This window comes from Fundulus heteroclitus, chromosome 15 (genome assembly GCF_011125445.2).
Source record: "Fundulus heteroclitus isolate FHET01 chromosome 15, MU-UCD_Fhet_4.1, whole genome shotgun sequence".
NCBI classification, from domain to species: domain Eukaryota; kingdom Metazoa; phylum Chordata; class Actinopteri; order Cyprinodontiformes; family Fundulidae; genus Fundulus; species Fundulus heteroclitus.
Window position 1 is genome coordinate 19473225 of NC_046375.1, and position 21760 is coordinate 19494984.

A 21760-nucleotide genomic window follows, 5' to 3' on the forward strand; every position below is an offset into this window, starting at 1 on the left:
GATCCTAACTCCATAATTGTTTCCTTTTTTCCCCCTCTAGTATCTGTGATGCTCAAGGAGAGCAGCCAAAGACCATGTAGGTGTACAGGTTTAGTCTCTCACATCTGAACAGACCAGGTGAAACGTGACGTCACACATACCGGTGCTCAGTTTTCAAGCCAGTGTGCTGGATGAAGCACACTGGCTTGAAAATTGAGCACCGGTATAAGCACATCAGTATAAGCACATCTGCATAAACATGATGCAGATGTGACTTTACAAGTGTGACAGTCCAACAACTGGGGAAACAGTCATCGTCTATCATGCAGAAAGTTGCTTTGTTTGCTATTATTTCCATGCATGTAGCCATTATTATGTTGCTCGTTGTCATCTCAGACAGTAGAGCAACAGCGTGCCATGAGTTTTTCTAAGTGGTGGAGTGATGGGTCAAATGTGGATTCTGCAAATTGCACAAAATGATGTTTAATAAGATGACGGTGCTGGTTTCCATTAATATCTTTTATTATTTATCTTTTTCAAGTGGAGCGACTTGATGCACTTTTAAAACCACCTTGGGAAGGATTAACTTCCTCTTCATGAAGTGTAGTTGAAAGCACTTGTTCCACGTTTTGAAGCACTCTTATAGATAAGCTTCCATATACGTGATTTTAGGAAAAGCAGAAGAATGTTGTTTTTGCAACAGTGCACATGTAAATCACTGTCCTGTTTTTTTTTTTTTTTTTTTTTTTTTTTTTGGGAGGGGGGGGTGGTTTTGTTTCTGCTTTTTAGTTTCAACATGAGCAATCGGTCAGTCTAAATAGACTCATGTAGAAATATTGGGAGAGTATTTCCCAACACCTGGTGAATCAGCGTCACCTGAGCACCAGTTCTGTCTGGTGCAGAGTATACCGTAAATAACCGACGCCCAGAATTTGAAGACTGAACGTAAGGAGCTGACTGATCTAGAGAAACTGGATGTTGTCTGGCTGATCGGTCGACTTCGGCGCTCACGGCGCGGAGACGACTGAGTGCATCAAAGCAGATGTTCCCTGTGAGGGCGGGAGAGCATGCGCCCGACGGGTACGCCTCCTCCAAATAAGCAGGAAACTGGTTAGGATTAAGGAAAAGATCTGGTCGAAGATCCGCGATCAAATCTGCCTCGACCTCCAGAAATAATTTCGGGTCCGGACTAAACCTCAGAGAAGAAGATGCAGGAGTCTCTGGGTGAGTGGACTTCCTTATTCTGAGCATTTTTTGGGGTATGAGCGCCTAGCAGCATGGCTCTACTGGAGAGTAGGCTTTGAGCTGGCAGCGAGCTCGTGTTAGAAACCTGAATAAACCCACATGCCTGGAGATGGGTCCTAAGCAGGGGCGGACTTAGCCATTTTGGGGCCCTAGGCAAACTTTTGTGAAGCCCCCCCTCCCTCCGCTCCCCTCCAAGTCTCGCCTGAGTGCCAAGCAGTGAGGTGCGGTAGGGTTCATAGCTGGTGAGGCACTGACGTCATCAGAGTCAGATTTACAAATATATACACTCTACAGAGTAGACTCATTACAAAGTGCTGAAGGAGACTGACCAAATACATTCACCAACAGACATGGAAAAAATATTGATTCTTTGATGGAAAAAAACTAAATTACTTGTCATTTGATTGATAACAGTTTATGAGTTATGATGGATTTCTGCATTTGTAACACATTTAAAAACTATAACCCACATTACACACATTTCATTACAAAAACAAAACATAAGTAATTATCGCTATCTTACCTCTACTTATAATTTAAGTCCATGCGGCGCTCTTTCTGCACAAAAATATCAGTCATTTTCCGGTAAAAGTTCTGTTTATCTTCTTCGGTTTTAAAACTCTCTCAGTCTCAATGGAGCTCACTGCCAGGGAGGAAAGCCTTTCTTGATCAGTCCTGTTCCGGCTGTATGTTTAGAGTCTTTTTAGTGCTTTATTGTTTAGCAAAACTCGCTAATAATACATCCATAACTTGCTGTGACGCTACAGTTTGGGATCACGAGTTTTCCTTGAGCACCCCCTGCCTAGAGACCAAGGAACTGCCGGCCTCACCTACAACCCGTGCTTTGCCTTTTATGATCAGCCAGCAGAACATGAAAACATATTACCTGCACACAGCTTGATGACCAAAACACAATTCGTAATCCACATACATTAAATTATGGAAAATCAGTTCATAACTGTTTGAACAACTGAATTTATGATCTAGAGACAGGAAGATGCATCACAGAATGGAAGCCAGCGCAGTTAACATGGGATTGCGCAATCCCAGGGGAGGCCAAGCTCGCTGTGGCCTCACCGGCTTCGCTATGAAGCGCCACCAAGGATTTACATGGAAAATAGCGAAAAGTCTGCGATTTTAAATAAATTATGATAAAAAATGAGGAAATTAAATAAAAAAGAACTTTTATTACAAGTGACTGAGTGAATCGCAATTTATATTATGTTATCATTATTATATATTTTCTTTCTTTCCATGATGGCAAGTGAGTCCTGGCCTCACTTGCCTCTCCTGACTGCACGTCACTGGTGCGAAGGCTTCTGTATCTGTAGGGTTTCATGCTGCAATACTGAGACTCAGACAGTAGAGCAACATTTTCTTGTAGTCCCTCCCCACAGGGGGACCCGAGATGACATATTACAATAAGCATTCTTATGGTATTTTAGCGAAAGGAAGTAATACCTGTATTAACCAGATGTGTATGAGGGGTTTTATGGGTCCCCCAGGAAGTTGGGTTCTTAGGCAACTGCCTAGTTTCGCATAAAGATAAGTCCGCCCCTGGATGACTGAGTCCATAAACCAGTTACAGTCCAAAGTCAGAGCCGGGAGATCAGAAAATCAAACAACAGTCATTAATCAAAATCCGAGGGCCCTGGGAAAAAAAAAAAAATCAGAGGGCAGAGTCAGAGGACAGATCCAAGTTCGTTAACGGGCAGACTTAGTAAACAGACAGGGAACAGGCAGGCTCAGACAATTCAGGAACAGAAACTGGTTAGGTAACGGACAGGTAACAGGTATATCAGAGACCAGGCTGGTTTAGAGAATTAAGAGGCAAAATCGGGTCAGATCACAGGTCGGGAAACAGACAGAAACCGCTGGACTAGACTCACCAATAGGCTCGAAATAATCTGGCAGATTGTAGCAGGATAGAGCGTGTTTAAATAAGGAGGAGAACAGGTGAGCAGAGCAGAGTGCTAATTACAAATGACAGGTGGAAATAATCAAAGGGAAGGTGGTGACTGAGGTGAACCAAACTGATTGGTTAGTGACTGGAGACAGAGACTGATTGGATAATGACTGAGAGGTGGAGAGAGCTGACTGAAGACTGGCTGATGAACTGAGCAGACTGAGCAGGTTAAATGAAAAGGAAAACAAACCAAAACAAAACCCAAATGGTGACAGATAGCTGGCAGGAGAACTGATGAAATAAGGCAAAGTGCAAAACAGAACTAAAGCAAAAACCAAACTATGACATACACATCTGCATTTGTAATGTGTTTGCACAGCATCTGTCTCATCAGCCCATCTCTAATCAACAGTATAAAAATCACTGCATGCTTGACTTGTATGTCTATGTATGTCTATTTCTAACTGCACATTTTTTTTATAATATTAACACATGGAATGTAAACAAACTCAGATATTTGCTAATTTCTTGTCTCTGTCCTGCTTTAGTTAAAATGTTCAACCTCACATGCAGCCGCTGAACACGTGAGTCACGAGCACAAAGCTTGAATCAACAAGTTCATTCTGTCCAAAGATTCCGATGTCCAAAAAAAAAAAATAATCTTGCAGGTTTAATCCGCTTAACCAGATACCGCTGACACGGCATTTCCTATACTGAAAAACAGAATTAAAAAACGAGAACTTAAATCAGATCTCCCATCCGTTTTATTGGTGGTTTGGCCCTAAAAGTGCTGATGATGTAATATTGACCCTGTTTGCACGAATGATTTTGAGGTCAGTTTCTTTTTTCTCGGAATCAGAGTGCTCTGCTTTTCTACCTCTGGGTCACTTCTGGGTTATAGACTGTAAAAAATAAATAAATAGAATAAAATAAAAAGTTTTTTAGCAGAATCCCTTCATTGACACATTTCTACTAAAGCTTTCATTCAGCGAAGGAAAGCAATAGCCTTGACAACCTTTCATTTGATGTGAGTACAGTTGCTTCTTCTTACAAAAACTACCAGCGCTTTTGTTTACTGTATTGTTCTTTTGTTATGTTATTTTATCTCTCTATCTATCTTCATAAAGAATAACAATTATTTTTCCCTAGACATTGTTGCATTTAGTGATGCAGAAGCCTCCTGAATGAATTGTGCTCTATGTTTAGAATCACACTTCTGTTGCTATGCACACTAGATGTGGCCAATCTTTTGAAAAAGTAAATTACAGCGAGGTAGGCTTTAGAGCTTTCCTGTCTGAACATGGAAAGCAGATTTTGTCCAGAGACCAGTGACTACTTGTTTGACTGAATTAAAAACGACGCATTGTCACCTTGTGAGTCATCACACTTTATTTTTGCTTGTTTGTTTATGTTTGGATTTGTTAGAGCAAGTTTTTTTTTTTTTTTTTTTGTGGGTGTGTTGCACTGCAGATACTGAGCAAGTCGGTGATCAACTCCTGAAAATGGCAGATAAATCCAACCGGAGCGACTGTGTGGCAGAGGAGGACAGAAACAGACCGACCTATTGTGTGACCGATGTCCCTCCTTGGTACCTTTGTATTTTCCTGGCCTTTCAGGTGGGTGTGCTGCGCTCTGATGTGCAGCTGACCAGACGGGTTTCAATCAACTAATTTCACTGATTAATAAAATCTGATCTGATAAGAACTTATCATTAAAATTAATTTCATTTATTAAAATAATCAGGTAAAATGTAATGGTTTACTTAAGATTGTAGGGAAAATGTACATCTTATACTAGTCACCAGTCTAATGCTGCTCATTATTGATTAACAGAGTTCAAATAAAATAGGAGCTCTTTTTCTATAACAGCTAAGCTGTCCAAATCCCTCAAAGCTATTGGTCTGACTCTCAGTTGAAGATTATTTTTGAGGGTTCCATTTCAAGACCTTTTTATAATAGAGAAGATAATACAGATATAATTTCTTTGGCTCAGAGATACACCTCAATGCAGCGGACAACGCCACTTCTGTCGGTTTTATGGATGTCACTTTTAAACAGGACGGAGGCAATGGCCTCTGTTATAATCAGCTTTGACATGTGGCGTATCTTCCCTTTTCATTCAGTACCTGGTTATTAATGTAAAGAAGGCTCGCTTGAAGAAAGTCTTTTCAGAGCCCAGTTTAGTTTATGGACAACAGGACAATACAAGAATAGCTTGGAATGTCAGGAAAACGTCCTCTTTATAAAAGGTTAGCGTAAGATTTTGAGGAAAAAATTGTCTAGACTTAGTTTATTTTGCCACCTTAATTTGACCCTTTTAACTATGCGGAGATACACAAAACGAAGTTAAAAAGTGAAAGGGCTGGTTAATGCCACAGCCACATTCTTCCTGTTATGTTTCTCTCACATTGGAATAAGGTTTGTTGAAAACAGTGTAGTTTAGTTATTAACATTGGCTGACAGTAGCCAAGGGCAGGCAAAGGGAATTGTTAAGGTAAATTAACTACCAACATTCCTATAAGTACGAGGAACTGTTTACTGAAGAATTTTCACTTAATCAAAATGGGGCTATGATGTATCCCTGATGTATTTTTGTGGATTGCCGACTCGGGTTGTTGTAATACAATGACATAGCGTCCTACTTTGCTTGTGCATGCTATCACTTTCTACGCTACAAACCACAGCAGAGATATGTGGTTTACATATGTCTCACCCTATCCTAATCCTGTTTCTATTAAATTTATAATCACTTAAGAAAATAATGATTGAGTGGGGGAAAAAAAGAAAAAAAAAACATTTGAGCTACTCAAGTGTTTGGGAGAATCTTTAGCTTTGCGCCGCTTATGCCATGATCCCAGAGACTGTTCTGATGCAGTTGTCTTTAAACTGTGAAATAAATAAATAAATCACTTTATAAAATATCTAGTAACCAAAGTGGCAGACATGTTTACAGGATGTTCATGAAAAAACAGAAGCTCGTGTTTGCTGGTTTTAGGGGAACAAAATGCGAAGCTGAAGAAGCAAAGATCCCAGTAGTCATGGATTTGGAAACGGGCTACAGAGGCTCAGAAAAAAGCAGCAGAGGATCTCTCTTGAGATAAATGTGGAATAAGAGACACATCTGTGGCACCAGCCAGAGAATTCTGGGATTTGTAGTAAAAGCGGTGCATGTGCTCTGTGCTGGTGGGCTAGCTCTGATTAGATATTTAGAATTATGTCGCAGTCCAAATCTAATTACACTGTGGGTGTTTAAATTTGCCATGTTGTGGTTCTCCCAGGTTCTTTACCTGAAAAAAATGGTCTTCTCTATTGTAGACTTCTGAGACTTCGGTAGGAATAAAAAGTCTCTTGAAACAGACATCCATCTATCCATCCATTTTCCAAACCGCTTAATCCCTCATGGGGTCGCGGGGTTGCTGGTGCCTATCTCCAGCGTTCACTGGGCGAGAGGCGGGGTACACCCTGACAGGTCGCTTTGAAACAGACACTGTACTTTAAAATATTTAATCTAACAAGGCAGAGGGATGTTTAAAGCTTCAGTGCTGGAATCTCATACACAACAATCTGAAATGGGTAAGAACAGGAAATGGGGAGTCCCAAGCTCTCGGTAACGTCAACTTACATAGACGAGCAAAGAACTGGCTCCAGGGATGTACACGTGTCCATTCTGCAACGAGTGTCGAATAGTGTCAGCTCATCCTTTGCTTTCAGTCAGAAATATGATAGAGGGTTTTTTTTTAGTGTACCTTGTTAAAGCCTGGGTTTGGTCTTGTTTTTCTCTTTTTCTCCTTTTTCTATTTCTTTGAAATCTTTTTTTAATGTTGTAACTTTAGATTCACCTCATGGGGGATATCAAATTTAGTTTTAAACCACTCGTTCGTGCATAAATACTTTCAGGCCCGTATTTTTTCAGGAGGAGGACGCGGTTCCTTGGAACTCTGCAAGTACTATTAAACAATATCCATATGTTACACAGTAAAACGACTAGTTTTACCACTATTGACTTCGGTTAACTGGGGGGACATCAGATGTTAAAACATATTTAATGTTTGAACCAAGAGTCAGAAACTTCTGCCGCCCGGTTGCCTTCCTCCCAGAAACCTCTGCATTCTCAATAGAAAAGCCCAACCTCTGCTTTCCACCCTCAGTTCCTAGACGGAAATCCTAATTCAACACGTTTTTTATCCCCAGTCAAAATCCTTATCAGTATTTTTAAAACCAGATTTATTATTTTACTCTCTATTTGGTGTAAGCTTTAAGGTATATTTAGGTTTTGCTCTCATTAGGAAATTGTTGGTTAAATTTGCTGTTTTTCCTCTGGGGGGGGGGGTTCCAGTGTGGAATCTTACAGGGTCCTCGAGAGCCAGAAACCCTCCTTCTCTGAAACAGTATATAGGGTTTGAGGCTTGGAAGCTGCTCCTCTTGTCGCTGATATCCTTGGGGAAAGAAACAGTTGAAGACACCCTGCCGTCAACACCAATTGTTGATTGAATTAAAATCTCAGCTCTTTGTTGAAGAAAGGAGACCAGTGATATTTGCTCAACCAGTGCTTTAATAATTCTTGCAAGAAGGAGACCAAACAAACACACTGTCAAAAGAACTCTGCTCTAGCTCTGCATTTGTTCTGCTTTAACTACAAAAGAGATTCTCTCTCTTATACTCACACAACAGCAATGAAACAAGGAAAGGCAAATAGGATTTTGAAACTTTATTTAATGTACCATATCTGGCATATTGTGGCTTTCACTGAAAGTCTCGCAGGCTTTAAAGAGGTACAATAAAAATATCATAAATATGACCTTGCAGGAAAGCAAAGGACGAGTGAACACTATTTTAATTCATACAGAATATCATACGCAGAGGTTACATTGAAAATTTCCAATCACAGGGGTAAGTTTGAGACACGTGACATTGAGAAACTGAGAAACTCCTGAAAAAAATGCTTACATAACTAAAAAAAACACACACACACACACAACAGGAAACACAGGAAATAAAAAATACAACTAAAGATCCAACAAGCTGTGAAAATGTAGGAGAGGACTGAACTGGGGGGATCTTTTATTTCAGACTTACGGTCACATCTTCGTTTAGCAGAATTCCCACGATCTGGGGTAACTCTCATCCTTTTATAAGGATGTGGTATGACGTAAATGCGAACATGATATCTTACTGTGCACGTAGACCAATCCAGACCAGGAGTCTGTCCTCCCTAAATGGAATGATTATATAACCGTTTGCTGTAACCTAGTTGGGAGGGTGTGTGTGTGTTTTGGAAACGGTCCTTAGTCAAGAATCCCAAACAGATGTTTCCTCTCATTTCTGAACAGAATCTTTATCTTACTGCACTACTGTGGAAAACAGAAAACAGCCAAACTTTAATTGCAATCCTTAGGAAGGTCTCTAGTGTTTTGAAATACAGGGCTAAGTTCAATGAGAGTCCAGTTATCCTTATGTTACCTCTGCTGTGGGGCACTTTAAATATCTCTGAATTCTCATAGCTGAACACTAATCACTCTTTGTTGGAGAGGATTCATTCAATCTACCATAAAAAATATTGCTAAAACTGTAGAATGTAAACAATATTTGTAATTAGTCTGCAATAAAGTCTGTCTTGATAGAAACTGACAAGGGCAGCAGGTAAAACAAAATCTAAATGAATAGGTTATCATTCAAGCTTTGAGAACAGCACCCTGATGCAATGCTGCTTGTCTTTTCTATAACTAAAGACAGCAAACATGTATGAACCAAGCTTCAGTTTGTTTCTGTGTCATGTTTGCATCAGCACAGTCAGTTTCATGTTCCTCTCCTCCACAGCACTACCTGACAGCCTTTGGTGCGATCATCGCCATCCCCCTCATCCTCTCTGAGTTGTTATGTCTGCAGCATGATGGCCTGACCCAGGGCTATCTAATCAACTCTATATTCTTCGTTTCTGGCCTCTGCACTATTCTGCAGGTTACCTTTGGCATCAGGTGAGAATTCCTGGTTTGGGAGCAATAATATACCCTGAGCTGTGTAACAGATTAGCGGTTAAATAGCAGCGCCACTGCCTCAGTTCTTTGAAATTATGTCCTCGGTATCACTCTGTCATTTAGTAATCTTTTACATCTTGCGATTTAAATTAATTTACTGTAGATTGCAGACCTTTTAATCTGATTTTTTTTTATCTTTGTGAAACTTGAAGACTTCCTATCGTGCAAGGAGGTAGTTTTGCCTTGGTGACCCCAACCGTGGCCATTTTATCCGCACCAGAGTGGAAGTGTCCGGCTTGGACCCAGAATGCAAGTTTGGTCAACACCTCCGATCCCGTTTTTATTGAAGAATGGCAGAGCCGCATGAGAACCGTAAGCCAAAATGAATAATTTACTTCCTAAATACAGATACCCCTTCTATAAAGCTGAAAATCAATTCATTCAACATACAGTGCTTTACAAAAGTATTACTAGTCATCTAATATTTTCAGATTTTGTCACCTTAAAAAGAACTGAATCTATTTTATTAGGACGACCAACACAAAGTATCACATAATGGTAAAATGAAAGGTTAATTCTATGTATGTTTTTTTGTCTTTAACCATGAAATTAAACTTTATTTATATTGCACCAATTCACAGCCTGTCTTTTAAAGGTACTTTACAAAATTAAATTCAATCAAATCCCACAGATTGGTCAAAAGGTTTCCTATTTAAGGAAACCCACCAGATTGCATCAAGTCTTGACAAGCTGCATTTACTCCTACTGAAAGAGCGTAGAGCCACAGCGGAGAGTCGTCTGCATTGTCCATGGCTTTGCAGCAATCCCTCACACTCAGCATGCATGAGGCGACAGTGGAGAGAAGAACTCTTCTTTAACAAGGAAAAAAAGCAGAACCAGGCTCAGTGTGAACAGTCATCTGCCTCGATCGACTGGGGTTTAGAGAAGACAGAGCAGAGACACAAAAAGCACAGAAACACACATTGATCCAGGAATCCTTTCTATGTTATATGGTAAATTGTGAAATTTTGGATCTAGAGTTAAAGTAAAATTTCATTATTTTATGAAATGGCATGATGTCACCTACCGCATCTCTTTATGTCGTTCTCCAGTCTCCTGTTTACATAGCTGGGCTGGTGTGCATGTGTGTACATGCACACATGTTAACAGCTGCCACTCAGGGCTTTAGCTTCTCCCTGCCCTAAAATGTCACTGTCAGAGCAGTGCAGTGTTGGAGCAACATGGCAGAGAGCAACCCCAGCAGATCAAAATGTTCTCTTGCTAACATCATTCTAAAGTTATGATTTACTTACTTCTTCATTAGACATGTTCCTCTGAAAGGTGATGCTGTTATTCTGTGAATTTATCCTTTACAAATATGCACATATGAGGCTACGGATGAGTAGTGGAGGGGAAAGGAGGCGCATGGTTATCATACATCTTGTTTTGGTCTAGAGACAGTGCTCAGGCTCCACCTTGTGGTGAAATATTGCTTATTGCTCCTTTAAGTAAAGGTTTGAGAACAGCTACTGTAAAACCCTGGGGTACATATCCATTTACTATGGATAGATTAATCATGTCTAAAATGGGAATACTTCGCTAAATAACTTGGTTGGGGTTGGGTCTAACATACAAGTAGAAGGTTTAAATTTTACATAGCTCAGAAAGCTCTACTGCTTCTAAACAGTTCAAACACCAATCAAGTTTCAAAGATTCCTCCGACACTTCCTCACTTCCTAAAAACGAGGTAATCATGTTTGGGAGGATGCCAATGGTTTTATGTTTTAATAGAATCAATTTTGTTTTTTAAGAATCCCATAAAGAATCCCATAAAGATGAGAGCTAAGGGAATGGATGGATCAGCAGAACTCTAACTTTGTGTAAATTTGGCAACTGCACTAAAGAGAAACCTAGGATTATGTTTTATTCCCCCCTATTGATGAAAAATATGTAGCTCTAACTCTGCGAAGGGTCTTTTTATACAACAGTAGACAGTTTATCCAGATTAGGTACCATTTCCTTTCCAATGTTCTAACATGCTTCAAATAATGTAGCTCTGGATTAAACCAGGGAGCCAGCTTACTGAGAATAGTTACCTTCTGATTCTAGAGGGCTATGTTGTCTAAATCAAAATGCAATGAAGAAGTAACGCCATCAACAAGAGATTCAATTTGCGAAGGGGAAGAAATAACATTGCTGCCCTCTGCTGGGTATTTCTGTGATGCTGAGGAAATGAAAAGGGGGAAAGACTCTTTTACCATCTGCAATAACTCCTTGACAAAATGAGTTACAAAAACATTAAATTTCCCTTTTGGATAAATAAAGTGTTTTTGAATATGAATTGAATTGAATTAAGGTTTGATACAGCATTATCTGATAAAGATGTACTGTAATGAAACCTTCTTTTGAGGGTGGAGAACACAGTTAAATTGAACTCTAAGGTTAATTGGACAGGGTTGTGAGGAAATGCTGGTATTTCTTTGAAATCAATGGCATATGTCATCTGCATAATGCAAATTAATATCAAACATGTAACGTGCAATGTAATACAGCTTCCTGAGTCAATATTTCATGCAACAACCTTTTGCTGCAGTATAAGTATTTTTGGGTGTCTCTCAGTGAGCTTTGCACATCGAGAGACTGATGTTTTTGACCACTGTTTTTTGCAAACTGACCCAAGTTAAATTGAATTGAGTGGAGAGCATCTAAGCAGTAATTTTCAAGTCTAGCCACAGATTCTCTTAACTCCTTGTTTCACCATGAGGAGGGTGTGTTCAAAGTGATGTGGAGTATTAAGTTTTTGTTTTAGCATTGTACAGAGTTTGGCATGAAGGACAAGATGTTTAATTTTGGTCTCTGACCAAAAAATGCTTTTCCACAAGTTTACCATGTCCCCTACATCCCTTGTGACAAACTTTTAACAGGAATTCTTATGGCTTTATTTAACAATGGTTTAGTTTTTGCTCTTTGTCTGGAGCAGCCCGAAAAGCCCCTTATGATGAATTACGTAAATGGATCTCGTGTTCCCTCGCCCGCGCGCGGGTCATTGGGGCCCCACTCTGGATCCAGGCCTGGAGGTGGGGCATGTTGGCGAGTGCCTGTTGGCCGGGCTTTTATCCGTGGAGCCTGGCCAGGCTCAGCCCGAAGAGGAGACATGGGTCCCCCTTCCAATGGGCTCACCACCTATCGGAGGGGCCAAAGGGGTCGGGTGCATTGTGTAGATGCATTGTGTAGTAGAGGGCGGGGACCTTGGCGTTCTGATCCTCGGCTGCAGAAGCTGGCTCTTGGGACGTAGAATGTCACCTCTCTGGTGGGGAAGGAGCCTGAGCTAGTGCGCGAGGTTGAGAGGTTCCGACTAGAGATAGTTGGGCTCACCTTGACGTGCCGCTCTGACTCTGGAACCAGTCTCATTGAGAGGGGCTGGACATTCTTCCACTCTGGAGTTGCCCATGGTGAGAGGCGCCGAGCTGGGGTTGGCATACTTGTTGCCCCTCATCTCGATGCCTGCACGTTGGGGTTCACCCCGGTGAACGAGAGGGTGCCCTCTCTCCAAATTCGTGTGGGGGGACGGGTTCTGACTGTTTGTGCTTATGCACCAAACAGCAGTTGAGATTACCCACCCTTTTTGGAGTCCTTGGAGGGGGTACTGGAGAGTGCCCCTACTGGGGACTCCCTCGTTTTGCTGGGGGACTTCAACACTCAAGTGGGCAATGACAGTGGGACCTGGAAGGGCGTGGTTGGGAGGAATTGCCCACTTGATCTGAACTCGAGTGGTGTTTTGTTGTTGGACTTCTGTGCTCGTCATGGATTGTCCATCACGAACACCATGTTCAAGCATAAGGGTGTCCACATGTGCTCTTGGCACCAGGACACCCTAAGGCGTAGTTCAATGATCGATTTCATTTGTTGTTTCATCTGACCTGCGGCTGCATGTCTTGGACACTCGGGTGAAGAGAGGGGCGGAGCTCTCCGCCGACCACTACCTGGTGGTGAGCTGGCTCCGATGGTGGGGGAGGAAGCCGGTCAGACCTGGCAGGCCTAAACGTATTGTGAGGGTCTGCTGGGGACATCTGGCAGAGTCCCCCTGTGAGACAGAGCTTTAACTCCCACCTCCGGTAGAGCTTTGAACACGTCCCAAGGGAGGCGGGAGTCTGAATGGACCATGTTCCGCGCCTCTATTGTTGAGGCGGCTAGTCGGAGCTGTGGCCGCAATGTTGTCGGTGCATGTCGCAGCGGCAACCCTCGAACACGCCAGTGGACACCGGCGGTGAGGGAAGCCGTCAAGCTGAAGAAGGAGTCCCACCGGACTCTATTGGCCTGTGGGATTCCGGAAGCAGCTGATGTGTACCGGCAGTCGAAGTGGCAGGTGGCTCGGCTAGTCGCCAAGGCAAAAACTCGGGCGTGGGAAGAGTTCGTAAAGGCCATGGAGAAAGATTCCGTATGGCTTTGAAGCGATTCTGGTCCGCTATCCAGCGTCTCAGGAGGGGGAAGCAGTGCAGTACCAACACTGTTTATAGTGGGGGTGGTGTGCTGCTGACCTCGACTTCGAAGACCTCCTTAATCCCATCAACACGTCTTCCATTGCGGAAGCAGAGCCTGAGGACTCTGGGTCGGGTTCTCCCATCTCTGGTGCTGAGGTTGCCGAGGTTGTTAAAAAGCTCCTCGGTGGCAAGGCCCTGGGGGTGGATGAGATTCGCCCTGAGTACCTTAAGGCTCTGGATGTTGTGGGGCTATGTTGGTTAACGCGGCTCTGCATCGGGAGCAGTTCCCCTGGATTGGTAGACTGGGGTGGTGGTCCCCCTATTTGAAAAGGGGACCGGAGGGTGTGTTCCAACTACAGAGAAATCACACTCTTAAGCCTCCCTGGTAAGGTCTATTTCGGGGTTCTGGAGAGGAGGGTCCATCGGATAGTCGAATCTCGGATTCAGGAAGAGCAGTGTGGTTTTCGTCCCGGCCATGGAGCACTGGATCAGCTCTACACCCTCAACAGGATCCTAGAGGGTGCATGAGAGTTTGCCCAATCAGTCTACATGTGCTTTGTGGATCTGGAGAAGGCATTCGACCGTGTCCCTCGAGGGATCCTGTGGGGTTTTTTTCGGGAGTATGGAGTACCGGGCCCTTTAATAAGGGCTGTCAGGTCTCTGTACGACCGGTGTCAAAGTCTTGTCCACATTGCCGGCAGTAAGTCGGACTCGTTTCCGGTGAGAGTTGGACTCTGTTCATAACTTTTATAAACAGAATTTCTAGGCACAGCTAAGGTGTTGAGGGGATCCGTTTTGGTGGCCTTTGGATTGCATCTCTGCTATTCGCGGATGACATGGTCCTATTGGCTTCATCAGGGCGTGATCTACAGCACTCACTAGAGTGGTTTGCAGCCGAGTGCGAAGCGGCCAGGATGAGATTCAGTGCCTCCAAATCCGAGACCACGGTCTCGACCCAGAAAAGGGTAGAGTGCTATCTCCCGGTTGGGGAGGATGTGCTACCCCTAGTGGAGGAATTTAAGTATCTTGGGGTCGTGTTCAGGAATGAGGGGAAGATGGAGCGGGAGATCGACAGGCGGATTGGTGCGGCGTCTGCTGTGAAGCGGGTGCTGTACAGATCCATTGTGATGAAGAGAGAGCTGAGCCAAAAGGCGAAGCTCTCGATTTACCGGTCGATCTACGTTCCTACCGTCATCTATGGTCACAAGCTTTGGGTCGTGACCGAAAGAACGAGATCTCGGATACAAGCGACCGAAATGAGTTTTCTCCGTAGTGTGTCTGGGCTCTCCCTTAGAGATAGAGTGAGGAGCTCAGTCATTTGAGGAGGACTCAGAGTAGAGACGCTGCTCCTCCATGTCGAAAGGAGCCAGTTGAGGTGGCTCGGGCATTTGGTAAGGATGCCTCCTGGACGCCTCCCTGGTGAGGTGTTCTGGGCACATCCCACCGGGAGGAGACCCAGAGGAAGACTCAGGACACGCTGGAGGGACTATGTCTCTCGGCTGGCCTGGGAACGCCTTGGGATTCCCCCGGAGGAGCTGGCCCAAGTGGCTGGGGAGAGGGACATCTGGGCCTCCCTACTGAAGCTGCTACCCCCGCGACCCGACCCCGGATAAGCGGAAGACAATGGATGGATGGATGGATGGATGGATGGATGGATGGATGGATGGATGGATGGATGGATGGATGGATGGATGGATGGATGGATGGATGGATGGATGGATGGATGGATGGTTCAGTTTTTGCTACTTCAGATTTTTGATTCATGTTATCCCATTGACAGATTCTTGCACCTGAGTTGTGGATCTCTGCAGCTCCTCCAGAGTTACCAGGGGCTTCTCTGTATGTCCTCTCATTACTCTGCCTGTCAGATTAAGTAAATGTCCTGTTCTTGGTAGGTTTGCAGCTGTGTCATAATCCCCATATTTGAGGAGGATGTGTTGCTCAGTTATCTGTGAGTCGTTCAGAGATGCGGAAATAATTTTGATAACCTAACCCTAATTTACATTTCTTCTTCACAACATTATTGCTGACCTGTTTGCTGTGACTTTTGGTCTCCATGAGGCTTTTTGTCATTGTCTCTCTTTTGAGACGTTCATAGCGTTTTTACTGAGATTAGTTTACAAACGGGTGAGTGTATTAAGTGTTGCTCTGTCACATAAAATCCCAATAAAATGACATGATGTTTGAGAGTTGACATTAGAAAATATGAATAATTCTAATAACAATAATAATACAATCCAGAGGAAGTAGTACTCTTTAATGGTACTGTATGTGTTTTCCCAGCTTGAAACTATTACAAGTTTTGGTCATCATTATAGTTAAAAAAGTGCATTAATGCTCATGCCTCTGGTTATTGTATTTCTCTCCACAGCTGCAGGGCGCAATCATGGTGGCCTCTGTCCTCCAGATTCTTGTTGGTTTCTCTGGCCTCATAGGGTTCCTCATGCGCTTCATTGGGCCCTTAACCATCGCCCCCACGGTGTGTCTTATAGGCCTGGCTCTGTATGACTCGGCCGGGGTAAAGGCTGGCACCCATTGGGGCATTTCTGCTTTGTAAGTAACTTTTCAGAAAGAACACAAAGCTCATGTAAATAAATAAAAAAGAATATACTAGAACTTCTCTCTCATAAAGTGTTTTTACTGTTTAGAGCGTCATCTGTATGTCTCAACCATAAGACTGGTTGTTCATTTGCATGCTATTATGCTCCTCTGTCATACTCACAGGACTGCAGGGCTGATAATTCTCTTCTCTCAGTACCTCCGTCTCATACCAGTTCCTGTTCCGTCATGCAGCAAAACCAAGAAAAGGAAAATCTCAACGTTTTATCTCTTCCAAACCATGCCTGTACGATGTTTTCTACTCACATACTCACTGCGAAAATGAAACTAAAAATAAGAATTTTTTCTTGAAATGAGGGTGGATAAGATTATTGGCCAATGGCCTTAAAATAGGAACAATTCATCTCTTTCATCTTATTTTAAGTGCAGTATATCTAATTATCTTATGTTAGGGGCAAGAATACTCATTCCATTGGCAAATAATCTTATTTACTTGCTCAAATCAAGGAGAAATACATGAATTTCAAGAATATTTTACTTATTTTTAGTTCTCTTTTTGCAGTGCTGTGACATCTTCGCCATTTAAGACTAACATGTCCTACTTTTGTCCATATCAGACCTCTAATCCATACTAATGTCAGTTAGATTCTGCTGGGCATTGCTGTCTCGTGGCTAGTCTGTTACCTCCTCACCATATCTGATGTCCTGCCGTCTGATCCTACCCGATACGGTCACCTGGCCCGTACTGATGTGAAGGGAAATGTGGTGAGCCAGGCTTCCTGGTTCACACTGCCATACCCCGGTGCGTAGCTTTACTAAAAACACTGCTTGATTGATAAAGAGACCAATAGAGTGATCATCAGTTTGACTTCTCCTTCAGGCATGTGGGGGACACCAACTGTAAACCTGGCTGCTGTGGTTGGGATTTTGGCTGGAATAATATGCTCCATGGCAGAGTCTGTGGGCGACTACTATGCCTGTGCCAGGTTGTCCGGGGCTCCTCCCCCTCCAAAGCATGCCATTAGTAGGGGCATCGGTGTTGAAGGGCTTGGCTCTTTACTGGCGGGAGCCTTTGGGACAGGCAATGGCACAACATCTTTCAGTGAGAATGTGGCAGCTCTAAGTATCACCAAGGTAAGTGCAGAAAACACAGGTTAGTCACTTTCCTGTGTAGAATGCAGCTTTACTGTTCCCCTCAAGAATACATGAATTTGGCACAGTTGTCGTGTTTCACAAACTCGAGAACTGCGCGGACCATAAGGCGCACCGGATTATAAGGCGCATTAAATATTCTCCCCAAGTGTGTGTGTCCACAGCTCTCTACTGAGAGGAGAGGACAGAGTAGATGGACTACACTGCTCTGTTTCCAAAATAAAGGCCAAAATAAACGTAACTTTTATATGGAATTAACTTACTTGGTTTATTGCTGCTAGGGCGTACTCTGGTACCTAGAGAGAGAGAGAGAGAGAGAGAGAGAGAGAGAGAGAGAGAAAGATATATATATGTGTGTGTGTTTGTGTGTGTGTTATGAATATAAAAATCAATTGCTTAAATCTAAACATTGTTGTCTTCATTATTTCATAAAACCATGTGAACCTTTTATGATCTGGTATAGACACAGAATAGGAACAGACTTTTTTGGGAAGTATTAAAAAGATAAAATTACTAATATGAGAAAAAAAGTCATAGGAGAATAAAGTAAAAAAAAAAAGACAAAAGTGGTAATATTATGAAAAAAATGTCATATTATGAGAATTAAGGGGGGGGGGCGACATTTTCAGAATAGTCACAGTTTGCAGAACTATTTTAGTCCTGGAGTAATGGGGCCAGGTTAGATTCTTTAAGTTATTTTTTTTCTTTACGAGAATAAAGTCAGAAGAATGAAGCCAAAGGGATATGAAAATAAACTCATAATAGTACAAAAATAAAAAAAATTCAAATATAAAGTATATTCTGAGATTAAAGTCCCTCTGATACTGTTTAAGTGTCTGAGTCTAACTGCAGATTTGCCACATTCAACATGGCGGACACTCTGACACATCCACAGCATAGGTAGACCCTGCCCAACGAGGCGTCTATGTATATAATGTCTATGTAGCGACACAGTGTACCGTAATGCTCTGAATATCCATTGAGTGCAGCAGCTTCTTTGCTAATCAAAGTCTATGAGCACATTGTACCACATAAAATCAGTCAATAAGCACAATGGTAATCATGTATAAGGGTCACCGGATTATAAGGCGCATCATCAATTTTTAGAAAAATTACTAAGTGTGCTTTATAGTCTGAAAATTACGGTACTCTTAAAATTATCCTTTTTTTTTGTCCACTTTGATGACAGGTGGCTAGTCGGACTGTGATTCTTCTAAGTGGGTTTGTTATGATTTTAATGGGAACAGTGGGAAAAGTCGGAGCCATCTTCACAACCATCCCCACTCCTGTAATTGGAGGGATGTTTCTGATCATGTTTGGTGTCATAGCTGCTGCAGGAATTACCAATTTGCAGGTAAATCTATCATACAAAAATATAGGTATATTGTTTTCATTGCTGACGAATGCACTTTTCCCAATAGCGGCGCTTTTGGATAATCTTTCTTTTTGGACAGTTTACAGACATGAATTCTTCTCGGAACATCTTTGTGTTCGGCTTCTCCATTTTTTCTGCGCTTGTCATTCCAAACTGGATCATGAAGAACCCCGGGGCTCTAGCAACGGGTGCGTGGGGATTTGTCTGATTTATGGATTTACTGCTTTAACATTTAAATACAATGCTGTCAGCTGCTTCCGTTGTAAATGGGGAATGTGTTTTTGCAGAGATAAAGCTGTTATTTCACTTTCTTGTCCTTTGTGCGTGTGACTCAGGTGTCAAAGAGGTGGACCAAGTTTTGAATGTATTGCTCACCACCCATATGTTTGTGGGAGGGTTCCTTGGCTTCTTCCTAGATAACACGATTCCTGGTAAGCTGAAGTGCACTGTTGATAATGGGTTACAAAAATTGTGTCTCTTACTTTGACTTTAAGCACAGAGAGATGCATTCACAATGAGTGAGCATGCTCTACAGGACAAGCCTTCATTGAAGAAGTTTACTCTCATGTGTCTCTATTGACTCATTGCAATTGCTTAGCATGCTTTGCTAAGCAAAGCATGCTTAGCATGTCAGCTTTTTTTACAGTATTTATATGTTACAACGTAATTTGATTTTTTGAATATTTCACATTTCACATAATAGACCAACACAAATAGTGTGTATTGAAGAAGTAGAAGGAGAAGAATGCATGATGTTATTATTCTTTTGCTAAGATTTGCTGCAATTACAGTTTTGAGTCTTTAAGCTATGTCTCTCCTCGATTTTGTCTTGGTCACTCTGCCACATAACTATGCCTTGATCTAACTTTTTGATTACTGTTCACTTTGGAGATAAACTTTTCAGGGTGATGAGCAGTGTTTTTCATTTAATAAAACTTTTGTCATTGCTCAAATTGTTCTACAAGCAGGGACTAATTCAGTACCTACCAAAAGGCGCTTGGTTGTGCTGGATTAAATTTAGGGGTATTAAAAATAAAGGGGGCCTAATACTAGTGCGTGCCACACTTTTCAAATTTCCATTTATCAAAAAGTTGAAAACTATGTATGATTTTCCTCCAGCTCCACGTCTGTATGCTGCGTTGTGTTCATGTATGACAGCAAGAAGGTTCTGGGTTAGAACCCCGGCCTGGTGTCTTTCTGCATGCAGTTTGCATGTTCTCCCTGTGCATGTGTGAGTTTTCCCCAGGCTTCCTCCCACAGTCCAAAAACATGACCGTTTTGTTAATTGGGCTCTCCCAAATACTCTAAGGTGTGAATCTGTGAGTGCATGGTTGTTTGTCCTGTGCCTCTGTGTTGCCCTGTGATGGAACGGGTGACCTGTGGGATCAGCGGGTACACAGAATGGATGTATGGATAAAGTTTGTTATTCAGGGGGTATGAATATTTTTGAAACACACTGTATGAGAAGGCTTGACCAGAATTGTGCTTTTGTGCTTTTCTCTCACCACAAATCACTGACTTTTAACTGGTAACTGTAGTGCGGCCAAAATGATCAACATAAAACATTGTAAACCACTTTGCCTTTAACCTCATCCAGGGACCAAGCGTGAACGTGGCCTCCTCACCTGGAACACAGAACATCCTGACGACTCCAGGAACGCCTTGACACCAGAAGAGATTTATAATCTCCCGTTTGGAATAACTACTTGTCTTCAAACCCGGTCCTGGGTCCGTTACCTCCCCTTCTGCCCACCGACCAATCACATGACGGAGGACGTCGTGTCACAGAGTCAGGAGACTGAGCAAATGACAAGAGTTTGAACTGTTTTCATCGGGTCACAAACATGCTTCTTTTTCTTAAAGTTAAGACTTTGTTCGGCTTTACTTTTTATTGCTGGTTGATTGTTAAATATACATATTGTAGCACATTCAATTCATTGTAGGCTGCTAATAATGTCGCCACAAGTGAAAAACATGAAAAAATGCAGCTCTGTTTCCTCTTGTTCCCACTTTATTTGACTAAAAATATACAAAAATACAACAAGATAACATTTCAATAACGTTTCTGGTCAACATGGGGAACTTGCGATCGGAGGTCCTCACATTTTGTCAATACCAAAAGGAGAACTACTGAATGATTAAACTGTTCCAGGCGTGTTCCATTTTCTCTTATCCTTCTAATAAGTCTTGCAGCAGGAGCTGAAAACCAGAATGTTGTTGTTCCTCAGTTTCCCCTTCGAAAGGAAACATAATTAAGCCTGAGGGTATACTATCATATATTTTTGCAAGAAGAAGGGACTTTTAAATAAATAAATGTTTCCCAGACATATTTTTTATAGAGGAAAATAAAGCTTTTTACTGGCGCTGGCTCAGTTTTGTTTCTGCTTGGTGCATCAACCTGAAACATCCAAAAGGTGCAAAACGTACAATGGCAGACCATAAGAACATTACATCTGTGAGTTAAAGGCTTGTCTTCTGAGCTCTTAGCGTGTTTATACAATTGAATGTAATCATGTTACATTTTGTAACATGAAAGGAAGAAAAAATGTCAGTTGATTTAAATGTGTTCATATTTTTTTATGTGTTGGAGTCATCATATAGAAATACTTAGTAATTAGTGCTCTGTTTAAAAAAAAGACGGTCTGGAAGCAGAGAAGTCCGTATAACGGGTCAAAGGCAAAGTTTCCAGGGCCAATCTTTTCCCCAGGGTGGAAAGATTGACTTCACTATGACCAATATGGGCCTTAAAGCATGACTGAAACATCATTAGTTCTTTGTAGTCCAGCTGTTTTTAATATTTGCTTTTAGCTCATATTTTCCCATGTTTTATTTTGTTTCTACATTTTAATCCAGCTGCTTTTATTTTGTTTTATTTCCCTATGTTTTAATCATATAAAGCACTTTGCATTGTATTTGTACTAAAATTTGCTATACAAATAAATTTGCCTTACCTTCTTACAAAAACTGCTCACACAGATTATTCTTCAGACACTGAATAAAGGGACGTTGCAATACCGCAGATTGCAGGTGAAACTCTGCACTAAAGGAGACACTTACTCCCTTTGGCCACAAGAGGTCCTCAGAGACCG

General features: G+C 42.1%; 1 protein-coding gene across 2 annotated transcripts; it reads left to right on the top strand.

The window, feature by feature from the left end:
- Positions 1-887: 887 nt before the first annotated feature.
- LOC118556543 (solute carrier family 23 member 1-like) lies at positions 888-21634 on the top strand. Of its 2 annotated transcripts, none has more exons than XM_036147626.1 (12): positions 888-1203; positions 4601-4746; positions 8947-9104; positions 9317-9476; positions 15957-16138; positions 16310-16430; positions 16790-16946; positions 17025-17278; positions 18486-18650; positions 18751-18859; positions 19007-19102; positions 20269-21634. In XM_036147626.1, the coding sequence occupies exons 1-12, from the start codon at positions 1188-1190 to the stop codon at positions 20490-20492; spliced, it is 1788 nt and encodes a 595-aa protein (XP_036003519.1). In that variant the 5' UTR covers positions 888-1187; the 3' UTR covers positions 20493-21634. The 2 variants fall into 2 exon arrangements, with proteins under 2 accessions (XP_036003519.1, XP_036003520.1); XM_036147627.1 differs by lacking the exon at positions 888-1203 and adding an exon at positions 3843-4157.
- The last annotated feature ends 126 nt before the right edge of the window (positions 21635-21760 follow it).

What these genes read in the sequence shown, in the direction of transcription:
- LOC118556543 (XM_036147626.1), top strand. An exon ending in GTATTTTCCTGGCCTTTCAG is followed by an intron (nt 4,747 to 8,946) that starts GTGGGTGTGCTG and finishes TCTCCTCCACAG; the next exon opens with CACTACCTGACAGCCTTTGG. An exon ending in CAGCTCTAAGTATCACCAAG is followed by an intron (nt 17,279 to 18,485) that starts GTAAGTGCAGAA and finishes CTTTGATGACAG; the next exon opens with GTGGCTAGTCGGACTGTGAT.